The sequence below is a fragment of the Acartia tonsa genome, chromosome 5 (genome assembly GCF_053477335.1).
Source record: "Acartia tonsa isolate MP-2025a chromosome 5, ASM5347733v1, whole genome shotgun sequence".
NCBI classification, from domain to species: Eukaryota; Metazoa; Arthropoda; class Copepoda; order Calanoida; family Acartiidae; genus Acartia; species Acartia tonsa.
In genome coordinates this window covers 22,587,841-22,608,077 of record NC_137264.1, presented here as the reverse complement: position 1 = coordinate 22,608,077, position 20,237 = coordinate 22,587,841, and the positions used below count along the sequence as shown (strand labels likewise).

At 33.2% G+C, this 20,237-nt stretch overlaps 1 protein-coding gene across 1 annotated transcript; it reads left to right on the top strand.

Moving 5' to 3' along the window:
* Nucleotides 1–340: 340 nt before the first annotated feature.
* LOC145319056 (uncharacterized) lies at nucleotides 341–20,097 on the top strand. Its single transcript, XM_080160882.1, has 21 exons — nucleotides 341–421; nucleotides 2,547–2,682; nucleotides 3,686–3,787; nucleotides 4,143–4,209; nucleotides 11,590–11,639; nucleotides 12,226–12,351; nucleotides 12,741–12,835; nucleotides 13,012–13,117; nucleotides 13,486–13,616; nucleotides 13,840–13,912; nucleotides 14,822–14,895; nucleotides 15,073–15,246; nucleotides 15,738–15,849; nucleotides 16,196–16,239; nucleotides 16,635–16,692; nucleotides 17,021–17,158; nucleotides 17,644–17,745; nucleotides 18,340–18,409; nucleotides 18,991–19,153; nucleotides 19,351–19,417; nucleotides 19,832–20,097. The coding sequence occupies exons 1-21, from the start codon at nucleotides 347–349 to the stop codon at nucleotides 19,903–19,905; spliced, it is 2,037 nt and encodes a 678-aa protein (XP_080017008.1). The 5' UTR covers nucleotides 341–346; the 3' UTR covers nucleotides 19,906–20,097.
* The last annotated feature ends 140 nt before the right edge of the window (nucleotides 20,098–20,237 follow it).

Here is a 20,237-nt window from a genome sequence, read left to right as displayed (position 1 = left end):
AGCCGCCAGCCGTTAGCCGCTACTTTTCCAACTTTTTGTTCGATTTAGGGAAAATAGACCTACCTAGGATTACTCATGCAAAATTTCAGATCCAAATTCGAATTCTAAGTGCCATTTATACATTGATTACGAGATGGTTGCATTAAACCCACCCCCCCCCCTTATTTACGCTTATAATGTGATTATCAAGTTAAACAATCCAGTTAAACGTTCTTTTGATATATACCTACCCAAATTCAAAATATTACACAGAAATATATATATTTTTTGGAACTTGAACAAAATTTATTAATGATTTTTAAGAATATAGCAACATATTATTTTGTATATTTTTCAGAAAGTGAAAATGGAAGATTTAGATGAGTTAGGGCCTTTGATTCAGTTATCAGATACCAATGACTCCAATAACAAAACTAAAAAGGTAATTTTTATGTATTCTTTAGGTAGCTCAGCTACGTCAGAGCACCATCATTATATATATATCCAAAATTCCTTTTTTTTACAGGTCTGCATAAGATTCATTTGTTCACCTGCTGATAAAAAAATATTTAATATTTTAATACGCTCTGCTAAAGTTTTCAGTGTACTTTATTATCAACTTCTCGCCCTTTCACCATGTGTTGCGGTAGGATCCGCAAGGATCCGCACTTTTTTGAGTCCAAGGATCCGGATCCGCAAAAAATGCGGATCCGGATCCTGGGGTATAAATTCATGGAAAAATCTACCTAAATTTATATAAAATAGTCACTTACAAATTTTGAAATATCTGCTAACCTTGTTATAATCAGCTGATTCACTCCCACACCCTTCTCTCTCACATTGTATTCGAGATTAAAGAATAATATTTTTGAAAAATTTGGTGATTTATTTTTATTGTCAAGGATCCGGACCTGGATCCGGTCGGATCCGCACTGACCAAATTTGGAGGATCCGAATCCGCATACAATCAATGCGGATCCGCAACACTGCCTTTCACATATTTCTCTTTTGTTTCCCCCCACCTTAGCAGGGGATCCCATGCAGGATATACACCCCTGCTGAGTTTTTAAAACTCTGTCACACACCCTGCTTAGGCCCACCACCTGAATAGACTAGCATACTCAAAAACAATGACCTTCTTATTGAAAAATACGCTTACAGTAGCTGTTGAAATGCTCCACCACCAACCTATTATTTAAACTTATAAATACGGTATTTTTTCCCAAAATATAAAAATAAACTGCGAACCAAAAAAATAGGCAAGTCTGAATTTTCAGAATATCAGCTTTATTAGGTATTCATTTAGGATGATTTTACTGTAAATATGAAATGTAGATGCATCTTTTGGTTACAAGTTTCCACTGTTAATTTTTTATTAATCAGCACCAATGAAGCACAAGATCTCAAAAACAGCATTTGGGTGTGAACCAAAACGATATGCAAATATAAAAGAAAATTAATGGGAAAACTGTTTATTTTTGCACTTTTCTTCACTTTTTTGGTGAGCCAAATGTTATCTAAGTACATGCCCATTACAACAACTTGTCTATTAACCTATTTACTATTTTTTGTAGTCATAGCAATCTTCAATGGAGCCTACCGACAAGAAATAAAACCATCTTCTAAAAACTACAGAATTTACTTTATAAATTGGATTAAATAAAATTGAAATTTTTTCTTTTTTAATACTGCTTGGCTCGAGGCTGCTATGACTACAAAAATTGGACCATAGTTCAGTGTATAGGGTGTCATCATGGGCATGCACTTTGATAACATTTGGCTCACCATCACCCCCAGTAGAAGCATCTTAAAGGCCACCATCCTTCAAATCAAGATTTTAAAATGGATTTTTTTAGCACATCAAAAAACGTTTTTGTATACTTTTAAGGGTAATTTTTGTCTTTAACATGTATTTAGCTTCATCCATAAGACTGGAGGTCAGCAGCTGTCCTCTAAAGTGATAGGGGTCAAATTTCTTTTTTTCTAATATTTCCTATTTAGGAAATTCATTAATTTCTACCTTATACTATATTTCATAATAATTAATGCATAAATTATTTTAAAAATTATTAATTTATCAGTATCAATCTTTAAAAGAGGAGAAAAGTGCAAAAAAATCGTTTTCCCATTGCTTTGTTTCGGATTTGCATATCTTTTTGGTTCACCAGTATTTCCCCCAAATGCTGTTTTCGAGATCTTGTGCTTCATTGGTGCCGATTAATAAAAAAATAACAGTGGAAACTTGTAACCAAAAGATGCATCTACATTTCAAATTTACAGTAAAATCATCCTAAATGAATAATAAAGCTGATATTCTGAAAATTCAGACTTGCCTATCTTTTTGGTTCGCAGTTTATAAATAAAAAATAGAAAAATATGTGGGATGGGTAATAAAAATGAATAAAATAAAGAGTACCTACTGGAAACAATTTTCAGTTTTGCCTTCTCATTGGAGATAAACTAGGGGGGAGGGGAAGGTTAAATGTTTTGCAGCCATAGAAAAAAAAATAATCTTGTTCTGAATATACACGCCTCTTTTTCGTCTAACTAACTTGCTCTTGTTTCAGGGGCGACGAAGTTTTTACGACATGCCACGAACCCTTTCCGAGGAGGATGATACTTTTGGACTTTTGTCGAATGCTTCCAACAACGAGAGTAGACAACACTTGTCAATAAATCCCAGTGAAACCCCAGTTAGTACAGGTGATAACAGTCATATTCCCAGCAAAGTATCGTGATGTCTGTTTGTCTGTTCTACATTTATACAATAAGAGTGCAATGAATTCTTGGTGTTTTTGTTCTTATTCTGTTATTATCATGCGGTTTGTCTACAAAAAAAAACTTTCATAGAAAAGAATCTAAAGTGATAAGACAATGAACGAAAAATACATGAACACATTCCCAAAAATGTCAATCAATACTACTTCTGTGAATTAGAGTTAGGGGCACTTCTAGTTTTAACCTACCAGTCCAATGAAGATTTAATATTAGTACCAAAAGGTATTAATACATCGAATGAGAGAGTGTGTTGATAAAATTAACACTCCAATGTCCCCCCCTTGCTACCTAACATATGGCGAATTTCTAATAACAACCATCAGTCAACTCTTTCATAAAATACAGAAGACTCAACTCTGACTCCATTACTGAGGCACAGATTATAATTTTTAGGAAATCCTTGATTAAAAATTAAGCCAAGATTTATACTTAGTATCAGCGTTTCGGAGCCGGAGCCGGGAGCACCAACATTTTTGGTGGAGCCGGAGCCGTATTTTTTGTTATAAACGGCTCCGGCTCCAGATTAGCTAAAAATGATTTTTTAAAGTAATATTATAATTTGGCAACGGTCTATTTCCATATAATAAACTGAAAAACTATTGTTACTTAACAAATAGACACACATCCTTCTACTTTTATATAGCTTTAATCAAATAAAAGCAAACTATTTTATATTATTTTTTTTATTTTATCAAATTCAATAATGAACAAAAATTGACATATTAATTTTATGGTAGGAGCTGAAGCCGTATTTCCAGATACGGCTCCCCGGAGCCGGAGCCGCATTAAAATTAAACGGCTCCGACACGCTGCTAAGTATAATGAGTTTGAAGCTCAAATAAATTTTCTTAAGAATTGCTATCTTTATAACATTAGCTAATTAAAAACTTTGCCTGTAGAAAACACGTGATTAAATTGATTGTTATAGGACTTCTTATTGAGATAGAAAGTTCTCAATCCAGTAATGATAGTTCAGATCTAGTGAGTGTTAGCAAGTCAAGACTTCAGTCATCTAAAATTGATGGAACAGGTAACTATAGAAAAAAGCTACAGAGAGGATAGAAAATGTTAAATTGATATTCTTCCTAATCATTAAGTAAGGTTTTTTGATACGTTGATTTTATGATAAAGGAAAATTTGTCGTTGTATTAGCTAGCTACAAGTTTCACTTTATTAGAGTACACGATAATCTAGTGTAAGATCCAAGTAATGATAAATCCATTTATCTAGAAGCAAGGGGACACAGCCGTTTGTTATGATATGAGCAATTTTATAATGTGAATGGGCAGATTCTTGAGAAGGTTTTCTTGATTGGCATCCTTCAAAATTTATTTTTTTTATAGAAATAGCTCTATACCAAAATATAAAAAATTACTTTAATTCAGAGCTTGGAATGAGTGTTCATAGTTCCCGAGGAATTTCTATTTCATCTTTAACCAACTCTACAAGCAGGTACTTGTACAAAGAGGATAGGCGAATTAGAATTAACTAAGAAAATGTATTGGTTGTTACCCTTTCTGCAGTACAGTCCAGGGATCTAAAAGGATAAGACAATGGGCTAGAAATCAACCTTATTCGACATTCACTCAAAGCCCCAAAAATAATGGACTTAAAAGTGTATTAAACTGTATATAAGACATTTGCGAATATATTGATACCATTAATTTGCCTCTTAGATAGAAAAAAGTATGTTTTTTTAATATTTTTCTCTTGCTACAAATCAAATTTCAAATTTGAGTCACCAAAAATGCTAAACTAATTTTTGCTCTAGAAGAATCAATTTTTGGAGTTAGAAAGTGCTTAATACCTCATTTTAATCGCCTGGCATTGCTTTATAATATACAGGTAATGACTTGGTTTTTTATGGAACAGCTGACTAAAAAATCGAGGTTTTGTGATAAACCCACTTTTGTTGTTGCTCCATAAATGATATTTTTTTCCCAAATTTTTTTGGCTGTAAAGAAGCTTTATATATTCATATAACATCCACCTAAATTTGACTTTTGGTATTTTATTTATAACATCACCAGAGGGAATTGAATTTTGGAAAAAAAATATCAATTTATATTTTACACTGTTATGCATTGTTCTTGTTCTTGTTTCTAAAAAAAATTTATATTATAAAAAAAAGAATTATTTAACCTTTCTATAGGTATGTTTATCATTTTTCTATGCTAAATATAACTACAGGGTGCGCCACATAAATCCGGACTTTTTCTTATTTTTAAAAAAATGAACATAAAATCGTCAAATTCAAAGATTTTATTGAATTTTAAAAACTGGGAAGCAAACTAGCAATATGACTATTAGATTATTCAATAAAATCGCCGCCAGCCTCAATCACCGCCTCTACCCGCCCCCTGAACCGCCCCTAGACCCTGGTCACCATGTCCCTGTCCAAGCTGGCGAAGTTCTCCTTCATAGTGGCAATGAGGGAGGTCTTTGTGGTATGGGCGCGTCTATTGGTTCATGCTTTAATGGCGCTCCAGGCCCAAAAGTCAATTGGATGAAGATCGGGGCTGCTGGGAGGCCATATCTCCTTAGGGACGAGAGTAACTGCAGGATCCAAATTCACCCATCTTTCAAGCTACCCTTCGACACGGCGGCTCTCATTTGGGCCACAATTAAGCTAGAACAACGTGCAATACCTTTTTGGAAATGGCATGAAGATTAAGCTAGGGTTATCATCGCAACACATAGTCTAAAACGAGTTTTAAGGTTACAAATGGGCCCATGTAGTCGGGAACCGAGAAATTTTCACGAATTTTCACGATTTTTGACCTCTCAAAATCTGCCACGTTACACTTTGATGGAGTACTACGGCCAAGCCATTTCAGATAGAGAGCTCTAGTCTTTTTTAGTGTCTTACTTATGTATCTAACAGTATCCCCAGCAAGTTGTATAACTCTACCTCACCTACAGATGGGCTGAGGTCAGATTTAGTGGGCCCTAGTCAAGAATCCAGGGTAAACTATCAGCGCGTTTCGATTCTGCCATGTTGAACATAAGCGCTGCCAGCTTGGAGAACACGTCCTCCATCGTCTAAAAATTTTTATGGGCAAAAAGATAACTACCCAAGCTTTTTATAGTGTGGTCAAACGTCATGATTGGTCAAGTAGTTTTGGTGCTATGGCCGTTTGATAAAAGTCCGGATTTATGTGGCGCACCCTGTATAATTACACCATTTTAAAGTTAGACATCATAACATATTAACACAATTATTGAATCGGTCTGTATTATTAAGCTGGCAACTCTTAAAACAGCTGCATTTCATTATCCTATTATATAAAGTAGTAATCTTTGTTGTCTTTAGCTTAAGATTTCGACAATTACAGTACCTATTGAGTTCTGTGTTTTAAGGATGCTTCCTATAGGACCCTGGATAGTTTTGGAATTTTGAAAATAATATCAATTTATATTTTACACTGCTATGCATTGTTCTTGTTCTTGTTTCTAAAAAATATTTTTATAATTAAAAAGAGAATTATTTAATGCTTCTATAGGTATGTTAATCATTTTTCTAGTCTAAATATAACTATAATTCCAGCATTTTTTAAACATTATTATATTCAAGTTATTGTAATTTTTAAATAAAATATCAATATCAAGAACTATTGGAACAATTTTTACCATGCAAAACAAGGTGTTATAAAGTGTAGGATCCCTCACAATATCTATCTGTCTGTCTATAATGCATTACACATGTAATGCTAATAGAGAGGATGCTATAAGAGTGCTCTTCTAATGTGAACTTCTCATAATTGAATGGGCTTCCTGAAACCAGAGACCATAAAGTTGGCCTAGTAACTACAAGGGGGAGTGCAGGAGTATCCAGGGCCGGGGAGGTGCTTGTAAAAGGGTAATTTTTTTTAGGGATGGGGGTAAATTTTTTTTAATAGGAGTAAAGAAAATCCTTAAAACTTACAAATCTAGGAATCAAACTAGCACCCCAACCAATAATCGGTTCCATGCCAAATGTAGGAGTGGAAAAACATTGAAGGGACAAATGCATGAGTCCCAAACGTCAGAGTGGAACAAACGCAGGAGTGGGACAAACGTTGGAGTGGACAAACGCAGGATTTTTGGGACAAACGTCAGAGTGGACAAACACAGGAGTCCCAAACTTTTTTTTCAATTTTGAATTTTTGTTTACAAACACAGCCCCCCCTACCTTCGTCCCGTTACTTTTCTTAGTTAGGTTAGGTTAGGATATAGGCTAGGGGGCTGAGCGCTGCAGCCATAGTCATTATTTTGTAGACAGGGGTATAAAAAACTTCAAAATTGTAATATTATTAAAATAGTTGACACTCCTAGGTTTTATTTAAGCAATGTCCACTCCAATGTTTTCCACTCCGACGTTTGTCCACCTTGATGTTTGTCCACTCTGACGTTTGTCCCATTCTTACGTTTGTCCACTCTGATGTTTGGGACTCCTGCATTTGTCCACTCCGATTTTTGGGACTCCTATGTTTGAGGTAGAACCCCAATAAGTAAATCTCAATAAAACTTGATAAAATTATGCAAAATATCAAAGTATTCAATCCCTGAATTTCAACCATCTATCTTGAATAGGAGTAGAGAAAATCATGAAAACTTGAATTGTAAGAATCGATATAGCCCACCCCAGTTTTTTGGCAAATCCTAATGAAACTTGATGAAAATATGGAGTATTGATAGAGAGAGAGAATATTCAATCCATGAAAATTTAAGCCTTCTATCTTTTATAGAAGCCGAGAAAATCTCGTTTTCCCCTTTCTGTCTCAGACAGACAGACATACCAATGGACAGACATACAGATGAATGGACAGACAATGGACGGACAAATATTTTGAATTATAGAGTAGCTTCACTACTAAAAAACTAAATAGGATAATTGTTGTACACAAATTGATTTCAGTATGTTTTAAATGAGCTTACATAATCAAGGACGTCCAAGCTTTTTGATTTGGGGGGGAAGGGGGGAGGGAAATTTGGGCATCCCCATGTTTATTTTGTGGGGTAATCTTTATATAAAAAAGGCAAGGACGTCAAAGCTTTTTATATTTTTTTTTTGGGGGGGGGGGGAGGGGAAGATTAAAAATTATGGGGTTGCCCCAAATTAATTAATAACCCTTAACCCCCTAACCCCCCCCCCCCCCCCCCCCCCCACCGGGACATCCCTTTACATAAAGTAATGATTATGAAGTTGCTAAGTACCTTACTGCTACAAAAATCATCTTCCAACATTTAAGATTAATTCTAAAACGCCTGAATTAACAATAAGAGCTAACCATGCACAGTGCCTTCGAAGGTGCTTTGACTTAAGTGTCAGAACCTAAATTGGGACATAGTGCATTTCATTACCCTAGGTTAGGTAACTTCATTTCACTTTTCAAAAAAATCTAAAATGCAGCGGTTTTTGAGAAAATTAGATTTAAAAATTTCTAGTTAAATTTTCACCCACTAGGAGTTACCGCATAATCATGACAAGAAAATCAAAGATTATTTATTTAATATTTGAACAACTTTGCTTTTATAAAGTCAGTCATAAAACCTCCCTACATATGATTTATTTCAGGCTGAATTTCTGTGACCTTAGCAAAGCAATTGATAAAAATAGCCATTAATTACATCACTTCAGGAGTGGTTTTATGAAGAAATTTATTAGAGCAAACTTGTTCAAAATTAAAAATAAATAATCTTTGCTTTTCTTGTTATGATTATACGGTAACTCCTAGTGGGTGAAAATTGAACTTGAAATTTTCAAATTTAATTTTCTCAAAAACCGCTGCATTTTAGATTTTATTGAAAAGTGAAATAAAGTTACCTAACCTAGGGTAATGAAATGCACTATGTCCCAATTTAGGTTCTGACACTAAAGTCAAAGCACCTTAGAAGGCACTGTGCATTAAGTGCAGTCAATAATTTTTTTTGGGTGGAAAATGGTTGCAGCTACTTTAAAAAAGGTAGTTAAATAATAATTAGTTTATGAAAAAGTAATTTTATGGTAAAAGGTCCATCTAAATCACATTTGTTACTTGTTTGTAGTTCAAAAATTTTCTTAGAGTGACATTTTCATTTCGAAGACGACATTATTATATTTATAATATACGCAGCATTTATAACAACTTTAAAATCATCGTTACGTGACAACCAGTGGACGGATTTTAGATTGGTCAACGGATTTGAATTTATTACGACCAAGACTATTTTTTTGCCACCTTGGCCGACTAAATCGGCCAAGGAATAACCGGCTACGGTATTTTTAAATTTTACTTCTATTTTATGCAATTATTATCATGTCTACAACTTTAAAAACATCGTTACGCGACAACCAGTGGACGGATTTTAGATTGGTCAACGGATTTGAATTTATTACGACCAGGACTATTTTTTTGCCACCTTGGCCGACTAAATCGGCCAAGGAATAACCGGCTACGGTATTTTTAAATTTTACTTCTATTTTATGCAATTATTATCATGTCTACAACTTTAAAAACATCGTTACGCGACTACCAGTGGACGGATTTTAGATTGGTCAACGGATTTGAATTTATTACGACCAGGACTATTTTTTTGCCACCTTAGACGACTAAATCGGCTGAGGAATAGCCGAATACGATATTTTTAAACTTAACATGAAGAAAATTTGGGCCGATTATGTTCATCGGCCGAATCCGGCCGAAGTCGGCCGATTTCCGGCCGGCCGATAACGAAAACAGCTTGCTAATACTGTTCCAATTTGGTTACACTTTTAAGGGAAGGTTTATAAATGTCTTAGGGTTGGTTTTAGGCTTTGTTCCTGACCTCCATCAGACTCCCCAATAGGATAAGGATCAAACAACTAATATTCTAATATTATAGCTTCTAAAATCCTTATTTCTGAACCGATTTTTAAAAAATAAAGGTCTAGCAGCACAGTTATGGGACCTGGAAAACGATTAAAGCAATCGTTATATGCGTGGATTGAATCATAACAAAGATATTAAAAACCGCATGAAGATTTAGGGTTAGCAGAGTTATAAAATTAAAAAAAAAATTTAGCTCAAAGATATAAACTTTTCAGATAATTGGCAATTAAAATCCTTATTTGTATCATAAAAGGTAATAGCTGCACAATCATTCCAAATGTTATAGCCATTTTAGAGAATATTGACTGCACTTACTGTGCATGGTGTGGATATACACATCCTAATTGTAAAAATGTTTTGCTTTTTAAAATTGTAAATCAATTATTCAGGAATCGTTTTACTTTGTTTGTTTACTAGCAGCTGCGCTCCAAACATCTAGGAGCTCTGTAATTAAAGGAGTAAGGAAATTAGTAAAATAGCCTTATACTTTACCAAAATCTTAAGCTACAGACAAAAAAGCTTTATATAACATGTATTAATTTGTAAAACTTCAAATGATAAAATATGACCTATTTTTTTCTCTTTAAAAATTCTCTTTAAACACCTCCCCCTTTTTACATAAAGATGCTAATTCCCCCCTAACCCCAAGAGGATATAAGCAGTAAAAACCCCGCAGGTGGCACAATTTTCTAACACTTCTTTCTTATTTAGTCTTTTAAAAGGATTCAAAATGCATTGACATATATATATTTTTTTTTTAACTCTTATTTTATACATCTTAATTGGAACTGATGATCTATTTTTATAGAGAAACATATGTATTCCATCAATAAAAAGTTAAAAAATTAAGTGTGTTTATACATATAATAATTACTATATATAATAGGATAATGAAATGCAGCTGTTTTAAGGGTTGCCAGCTTAATAATACAGACCAATTCAATAATTGTGTTAATATGTTAAGATGTCTAACTTTAAAATGGTGTAATTATAGTTATATTTAGCATAGAAAAATGATAAACATACCTATAGAAGCGTTAAATAATTCTCTTTTTTATAATATAAATTTTTTTTAGAAACAAGAACAAGAACAATGCATAGCAGTGTAAAATATAAATTGATATTTTTTTCCAAAATTCAATTCCCTCTGGTGATGTTATAAATAAAATACCAAAAGTCAAATTTAGGTGGATGTTATAGGTATGAATATATAAAGCTTCTTTACAGCCAAAAAAATTGGGAAAAAAATATCATTTATGGAGCAACAACAAAAGTGGGTTTATCACAAAACCTCGATTTTTTAGTCAGCTGTTCTATAAACAACCAAGTCATTACCTGTATATTAAGAGCAATGCCAGGCGATTAAAATGAGGTATTAAGCACTTTCTAACTCCAAAAATTGATTCTGCTAGAGCAAAAATTAGTTTAGCATTTTTGGTGACTCAAATTTGAAATTTGATTTGTTGCAAGAGAAAAATATCAAAAAAAAATACTTTTTTTTATCTCAGAGGTAAATTAATGGTATCAATATATTCGCAAATGTCTTATATACAGTTTAATACACTTTTAAGTCCATTATTTTTGGGGCTTTGAGTGAATGTCGAATAAGGTTGATTTCTAGCCAATGGCCGATTTGATGTACATCAAAATTACCCCTTCTGCATGTTACAATTAGTTGTTGAAACTTTTGGACACCTACCTAATTAACAAACCAACCATTGTTCAAAAAGTCCCAAAAGTTCAAGTTGTGAAGCCGATATGAGAAAACATAATTAATAAACTCTGGGGACTAGTCTAATAAACAGCCCAATGTCCACTCACCTCCCTCTCTGAGAACAGTCATTGTTTTTTTTTTTTAATTTCAATTTTAATAATAGGTTTATGTTTATTTACACCTTAGATCAGCCACCGCTCTTTGACAATTATTTTAGTTTCATATAGAATAAATACCTAAAGATTTTTATGTTAATTTTTGTAATATATTCATATATTATTATTTCAGGTGTTTTGGAAATATTTCACACATAAGTACCATGGCAGAACAAACAGAAGGTGACTAAAGTTATTAAAATTTGATGAGCTGAGTCCTAAGTAAGATAATTATTTAGCTCTACCTTTTTTTATGAATCCTATACTTAGTGTTTTTTTTATAGGTATGTAATACAACTTAGTCTGGGTAGTAGGCCTTGTTTTTTTTTGTGGGGGGTGGGTCACTCTTGAGAAAAAAGTTTATTTCACCGCGTTCAATCCTTTTGCTTAAAAACTAAAGTGGTCAGTCGTTGCAGACGGACAGATAGACCTTGAACTGAGTGTTCTTGTTTTGTTAACGTTATATCTGTATTTTCTATTATTGAATACTTCGACCTTAAAGAAAATGCCTCAAAAAATAATAAAATGTTTATATTAAATGTATGTAGATAGATATTGGATCATTGAAAAAAACGAAGTAGCGGGTTTTGCGTATTTTCACAGTAGCTTTTGAAAGTTTATTTAAGGTTAGGTTAGGTAAATATTAATGATTGCCAGGCCGGGGTTAGGAATTAGGCCCCCCTTGGGATAGAAATAAGAGAAAGCTACTGTGAAAATTACCGAAACCTGCTACTTCGTTTACTTTCCATTATCCAAAATATATTATCAGGTAGAAGTATACTGTTAAGTGATAGTGTGTTCACCAACCAATCAAATCTTGAAACAGATCCACCTAACTGGGATATGATTATGAACGAGGCACAAATTTTAGCATCCACCATCAATAAAGATCCAGGCAATTGTTAATTTTTAAACATGCCCATATTTTAAGTAAGAAACCCGCTATTGTAGCATTATTTTTTTCGTGATCGTGATATGAATTTGAATCTATGCCTTGCCTAAGTTAGATTTACTAATGATATTAAAATTGTATCTTCTGTTGCTATGTCAGAATCGAGACAAGAAAAGTAAAAATGGGTAGAATGCTGAACTTTTTTTTTTTAATTGTTTTAAGTTTATAGACAATGACGGTTAATTAAATCTACTACTCTTTTTTTTTCACCGCTAGTTATATTCCAGCTCCAAACAAGTTATGCAGATGTATTTGTTGCTCTTTGTCTTACCCTTTATCACATTCATCGATTAACACTGACGTAAAAAATAACAAAAAATATGTTGTTGTAGTGAAAAAGAACCGCGGTCATTTGGGAAGTGTTGGACTGGACAGTCCTTATTCACAAGGTGGCATGGACAGTCCTTTGCTGGATCTAGAAAAGGAAAGATTTTGAGCTTTTTATTTGTTATGCGACAAATTGCAAATCTTATATTACTGTAACGATATTTATTAAGTTAGAAACTTAAGAAGCGCTGCTTATGTGCTAACACACACAAACACAGGCAGACAAACATCCTGTTACTTAACACAATGCTCAATTTTCTATTTAAAACAAAGGAATTTTCTCGGCCTGATGAATTCCTGATACCCCGTACTCCAGATAATTCTCCACCAGTCAAAGATTTGAGTAAAGCCATCATTAGTCAGGATAATAACTTCAATACAGGAAATATATATCTCTATATATTTAGAAATCTAAAGTAATACGGTTTTATTTTAATCAAATAAAAAAATCTAGTCCACTTATAATTGCACTATAATCCAAAAAAAAAATATCTCTTAACAAACAGTTATTCTAAGATATATGAGGCTTCCCTGAAAAGTGTATCAGTATATTGAACCAAATCTGTTCAGCATATGTATATTTTTTTGCTTCAGATATAAAACTAAACCCAATTGAGATTCTTTTATTTAGGATTCACCTTGGAGTAGGTTTTTTTTCAAAGGACTGAATTATCAGTTTGAAGTCCTATAATTACAGTTTCTTATAATTTCCCCCTGCTACTGTCCTTAATAGTGATAATATTTTTAAAGATTCCTCCCCTCCCCTGAAAACTTTACAAGAAGAGGAGATTGATGGGGATTACTCCCCCCACGCCACAGGAAAGGAGAATAATTCCCCTCCACATATAAATGACAGACATGCCCATCCGGATACCCCAAAGGTAGAGGTTTGAATTTTTTTTAGGGAGCGCAGTTACTCACTAATTTGTGTATGTCCGTTAGCAGTATTTTACATAAATGTTCATATTTTCCTTGTTAAATAGATTTCATCTTGCCTAAAAAATCTAACTGTATATAGCATTTTACTATACATATTTTAATTCCAATGAAGATAAATCTTCTTAAAAGTACACCAATAAAAAAATATGTTAAGTATTATTTCAGAACACACAAAGAGGTAAAATCCCCAGCTCTGCACAGAAAGAAAAAACTGTCAGACCTAGAAAAATTATGACAGGCATGGTTATCAAACAATTTATTAGTGATTTCCTTTAAATTGCATTGTTGAGCAGTGAGCACAGAACCCACCCACATTCATCCTTATTTTGAAATAAATTGGAAAATATTGGAACGGAGGGGGGAGGGAAAGCTTTTTGTTTGTTTTTACTTGAGGTAAAGTTAGGTTACATTTAATACAGGATAGCTCTGCAGGGGTGTCAGGCATAGGACAATTTTCCCCCAACCTTATTTTCAATTTATTTAAAAACAGGCGATATATTTTCAAATTTGACCTGGCTGACAGGGGGGGGGGGGGTTAAAAATAAAAAATGTGAGGTTAGGGGGGGAAAAATGTAAAAATTAATAGGACTGAAAGCATTTTTTTCTATTTTTCTCCCCTCTTTGGTGAAAAAAAAACAAAAAAATAGGTGGAAGGGGGCATAATATGAATAGAATAGAGTTCTGAAAATGTTTTTCCATTTTATCCCCTTCCTTGCTGGAAAAAACTAGGAGGAGAAAAAAATGGAGCAGGGGAAAAAAATGAATCTTGTGCAAGTGCATAATATACACCCCTGTTTAAAAATGAAGGAAGGGGGTAAAAAATTCATTTAAAAGTTTTCTATCAAACTGAAACCAAAAAAATCAGCTGAAATTATGAAAAAATTTATTTGGAACTAATTCAGTTGTTGGATATACCTATGCCTGAATTAACCCCTTCCCCTCAATTATATAAATTATTTTGTATCATATGTACAATATTTATTTACACTGGTTTTTTATATGCACACTATTGTGTTTTAAATGTATGTTATGGCATACCTAATATAAATTTTACGCAAATTTTTCCTGCACAATATTTCAAACTATTTTGAACAACAGTGGGTGGCCAGCTTGTAAATACAAAGTTTTGTAACTTTTAAATGAACAGAGAAAACTCCCGAGAAAACAGAATTCCTCCAGTCTAGAGGCAGTGATTCTGTACAGAAACAAGTCAAATCAAAGGTAAATATTTTTAAAGCAATGCTCTTCTGCAAGAGTTAGCACATTGAAGGTTAAGGTAAGTTTGAATTTTTTACCAATTTTTTATCTTGTAGATGAATATTCTTGTAACAAAGTAACAATCCAAATGCGATATTATGAAAACCGCCTCATTTGCTGATAGACATTATTTATGTACAGGTACAGCAATCAAATGTGCGGAGAACCTCTATGACTAACCCTAGTCTCATGAAGCCCTCAGCACAACAAACAAATGAAAATAAAGGAAAAGTCAATAATAAACCCTCAATGGGAAACAGTAAACCGGCAAGTACGAGCACCAGACCTGGGTTAACATCCAACAGACAATCTGTGGTAATTATAAAATATATTTTAACAAGTACACTGTACAAATAATAACCATTTCTTTTCTCAAAACCAGAAAATATTATCCTTAAATAAAAGTAACATGGTGTCTGTTTGTCTACCTCTGTCTGTTCAATAAGATCTTGCTAACGGGTGAACCGATATAGTTATCTTACACAGTGAAGCTTATAGGTCCGTGGAGAGTTTATAACTATTTAAACAGTAAACACTCTCCAAAAAGTCTAGGGTCGAGTACCCATTCTCTTTTAATTCAAATGCCGCTTGGATCCTGTAGGGGCACAACCGCTATTACACAAATGTAGTTGCAAGTATAATATATAGCAATAAGTAGCAATTAGCAATATTAGCAATATTAGCAATATTAGCAATTGAGCGAACTTTCCGCTAAATCAAAAGAAAGTAAACCGTAATAAAGAAATAAAAAACTATATCTGTTGGATTGTCTAGAAAATGATAAATGTTATTGTAATTTTTTCCAGGTAAAACCTGGAACTCCCTCTGTTAGTGGTAGGGCTGGTTCAGGTTCTGTTGGAACTCCAAGCATCAATAACAAACAAAATTATAAAAATATCCAGAGCAAAATTAACTCAGGTAGTTATTTCTTTGTATTTAAACCAGAGTGCTAAAGGGACAAGACAATGGACGATAGATTTATATCCATCACAATTAATGAAAGATAAAAGTAACCTCTTCTAATTATTAAAATTAGAACTAGTTTGGAATCAACTTTCAATAAAAGTAACCAAAGTTTTTGAGCCACCAAATACGATGACGTGGTCATGAAATCTGGGGTATCGATGTAATTTGCAGTGCATAGTCCCCTCCCCTCCCTGATTGAATCTCGCCCACAACCCATTGATCGTTAAAAGAAATATAAGATAGATTGATAAGCTGATAAATAAATCTTATTGAAATTGCTATTATTGTTTTTGTGAAGGTATGCCAGCCGTCAAGAGTAATCTAAATAAACCTGCTCCGAAGGTAAATGTCGTTGTTCTGGATAAATAAATATAACAAAATTATTGCAAACTAGAAAATAATATTTTAATGTGTTGGATGTCTTTTAAAACTCAAACGGATAGTTTAGACATCACAAAATTGATCGAGATGATTTTTTTTTGAAAATAGGTCAGCTTAATGAATTGCATCAAAAGAATAGATTTCTTGTCTCGATATTGTTACAACTACGTGTTAAAAACTGAAATTCTTTCAAATACATGCCCTATAAATGTCGTTTAAACCATTAAACAGGAAATACTATGCAGTTCACTAAATTCAAGTTTAAATGCATTTCGTGAAACTACCCCGTTTAAAAGTCAAACATTCTTTGTTCGCTGCGCTGAAAAATCATGTATAAACGCATAAAATTCGTTTAGGTTCAAATGCCGAGCGCTAAGAAAGCCTTGGTTCCTCCTAGTTCTAACAGAATTACAGGTTTCATTTTTTATTCTAATGATTAAAAATAAGCCTAGATTGTGGTAAATAAATAGAAGAAAGGATTGTAGATGAAATACAGCAGGACAAAATTAACTATAATGTATAGTATATTTTTTAAAAAGAAAATCACTTCAGATGTGTGAAACCTTTGATAAGTAAATCTGGAATTAATTCTTCAATTTTCCTAAATGTACCTATTAACAAACAATAAGTATATGTATATTGTATGATAACTTTAATTGGTGGACTGATTTTTCTTTCTTATTGGTTGTCATTAAAACGACGGGGTAAAAGTTAACCTTTTTAAATGCATTTTATTTGCTAGGTTCTACCAGTAAGCCTACCCCCGTGATTTCCAGCGCAGACGTTGCAGGTTCTAGATCCACCAGCAAGATTGGCATGAGATCCAACTCAACCCTGGCAACTCCATTGACCGGTCAACGAGGCGTACTTCAAAGACAAGGTAAAATATATCCCGCGGGTGATAGCGGTAGTGGGCCAGTGGCCAAGCTTTTTCTTCATAATCTTAATATTATAAAAAGTAAGGTTCTTATGTTAGTTTGTACGGATCTCGCTAAGCAATGGAACGATTAAGTTTTTCATTTTAGGTTAGCTTTACATAGGCCCCGGGTTGGATTTAGCTAATTTATTTTAAAATTAAGTCTTTGGATGATTTTAAACTTTTTACTGCTCCTACTCCCCCAGATGCTAGGGGCGCAGCTGATAGTTGATATTACTTTATAGACTTAAACCTACTGGTTCCGCCCGTATTTTCATGACACCATTAGGGAATTTGGATAAACTCCTCTGTCAAATAAGATATACCTCTGAAATTTCATTAAAGATTCCCATTGCAAAAAAGCATCTACTACTTTTTGTTTATGTTTGTTTCTTGGTATTGATAAGAATTTTAGTACCCTGCCTCTCCATGTAACCCCTCTTCATTAGGAAGTAACTTGGTTCCCAGACGACCATCGTCAACTACTCCATTGAAAAGTAGACAGAGCTTATCCTTTGCTACCCCTGCCATACCAAAGATGCCTCCTTCAGGTAAAGACAGAAAATATGGATAGATAGATAGTAAAACTGCATACATAGGTACTAGGTAGTCTTTAATTAGATGGATACTTGTTTTAGATATAGATAATATGTGCTTCCTAGGGTTTGTTTTATCAATATTTTTATTTTGATAGATAGGTAGGTAATAATTATTATTGTTAAAAAAATGATTAGTTAAATTCCTTATAATGTACACTGTATAGAATTTAAATGGTTATATAGCCATTTGCCTGGCCATGTTAGTATGATCAGAAAATCGACATGTTTTGCAGTCAAATTTTGTCTTAATCAAAATATAGGGACCAGTAGCTTTCGTAATATTGTGTAAAGTTGTGAGTAAGATTCCAGTCAATTGCGCTTATTAGGTCAAACTGTTTTTAAATATACGTTTAATTATACTATGCTTTTGATCAACATTAAGAACAGTTAGACCTAATAAGCGCCTTTGATTGGAAGCTTGATCACAATTTTAAGCAATATTACGAAAGCTACTATTCCATTTCTGACGCGCCAAAAACCAATCAAATACATATTTCGTTGGCTTAAAAAACATTATTCCAACCTGAATTGAAATAAAATATTAAGGTGAAAATACGGCCCCCAGATCAGGAATTAAGCCTCCAACTCCCAGCAGGTTAATGGCTCCAAGAATAAGGCAAGATAGATTTTATCAGGGATCTTAATGGACAAGACAAAGAACGATGAATTGATGAACACTCCAAAGATAAATTAACCCTTTCTGTATATTTAAATCTCTTGATCTGAACACTATCAATTTAAGATTTTCAACTATTCTCACAAGTTTTCAGGCCAACGAATGAGATATCATGTTAACAAAACTTATGTAACCAGTGTGATTTATAGTATGATGTCTCTTCCAGCCCTTAATTTTATTCACTAGGATGTATGTGTGTATGTCTGTGTTAAAAGATCTCGCTAACAGTGGATACTCCCACCCCTATACTGTTACAAAGACTCTGGTTCTTTATACATATTCCTGTCTTGTCAATCAGTCAAAATAGTTTTATTTATTAATTACCTGTTAATAATTAAGTTTCGTGATTTCTCTGAATTATGACCACAAAACGTCTGCTTTAAAATTACCTTGTCCGTTTTTCCAACCATAGTATTTTTAGTGCTTCGCTACTTATGGATGTTGTCATTCTTGTTTGAAATACACGTCAGTATCATATTAGCTCGTTAATGTTGAAATCTTTATTTAAATGTTGTGAGTAGAACACCTGGCCCCACTATACCTCAACAACAACAACAATATACAACCACAACACAAAACAACAACCTTAAACCTAAGTCACGCAACTCCCTGAGATTCTCCGCCCTTCCCTCTCCTGCCCCGGGCGTGGGATTGGTCAGAGGATGTGCAATTGGTGGAAATAAGGCATAGAAAACTAATGTATTAGGAAAATCTTTTCAACTTTTTCAATGAACTAAATTATTTGCGCCTTAATGACTGCTTATTGCTGTGTTACTTGTGAACATATTTCTTCTTGTTACATTAATACTTCACATATATAATATGATGTAGGATAATATTTAGCTACCTTTCACCTATTCTAAAGTTTTCTATGCACCAAGGAAAATGATTCTTTGATATGCTCGACACCTGCTGTTACCAATTCAGCGACACGTATGGGTCAGACAGGTCAGTAATGTTATTGTTTCTTTATATTTAGGAGCACTGGCGGCTAAGGTTCTAAAGGACTCTGGGGTCACCTTAACGTTTAGTTACAGATAAAGATTTTAAAATTTGTATAGGAAGAATGTACGATTTTTCAGTACGTACAAGCCTACAGGCTAACAACCTTTCTTTAAAAAAAATGTCTTAGATTTAATTTGTGCTTTAGTAGAAATACTTAAACTGCCAGTTTACCTAACTATTAATCCTCCATCGTTTATTGTACCTACTTAAGAAAATAAAATAAAAACTGTAAGTTTTAACATTTTTCTTAGAATATTATCTGAAAATTTTTAAGTATCAGTATTTTTCTGATTGATGGCTAAGAATGCTCTAGTTTCATTAGTTTTCTTAAATGAAGTAAAATATTTGATTTTTTAGGTATTGGGGCTCGAACCTCAACTTCGCGGGCTGGCCTTCCCAGTCCCATTCATTCCAAAAGACGCGCTGTTTAAAAAATCCTAATATAGTTATCATCTTTGTTTAGTTTTTTACTGTGATTTTTAGCTGTGTATTTTTTAATAATAGACGTACATTCAGGGAAGAGGTAATGCACACTGTTATCTTAATTTATTAATTTAGATTTTTGTACTAAAGTTTTCTGTATGCTTAGTTTTTACCTGGAAATATACCTAATATTTTTATTATTCATGGCATCTACATTCTACTACATATTAATTTGTATAAAAAAAATTTTATATTTTACATTTTATTCATAGCTAAAACTTTTTTTAGAGACTAGTTTGAAAGATCACAATTTAAAAAAAAAAGATTTATTTAACAAAAT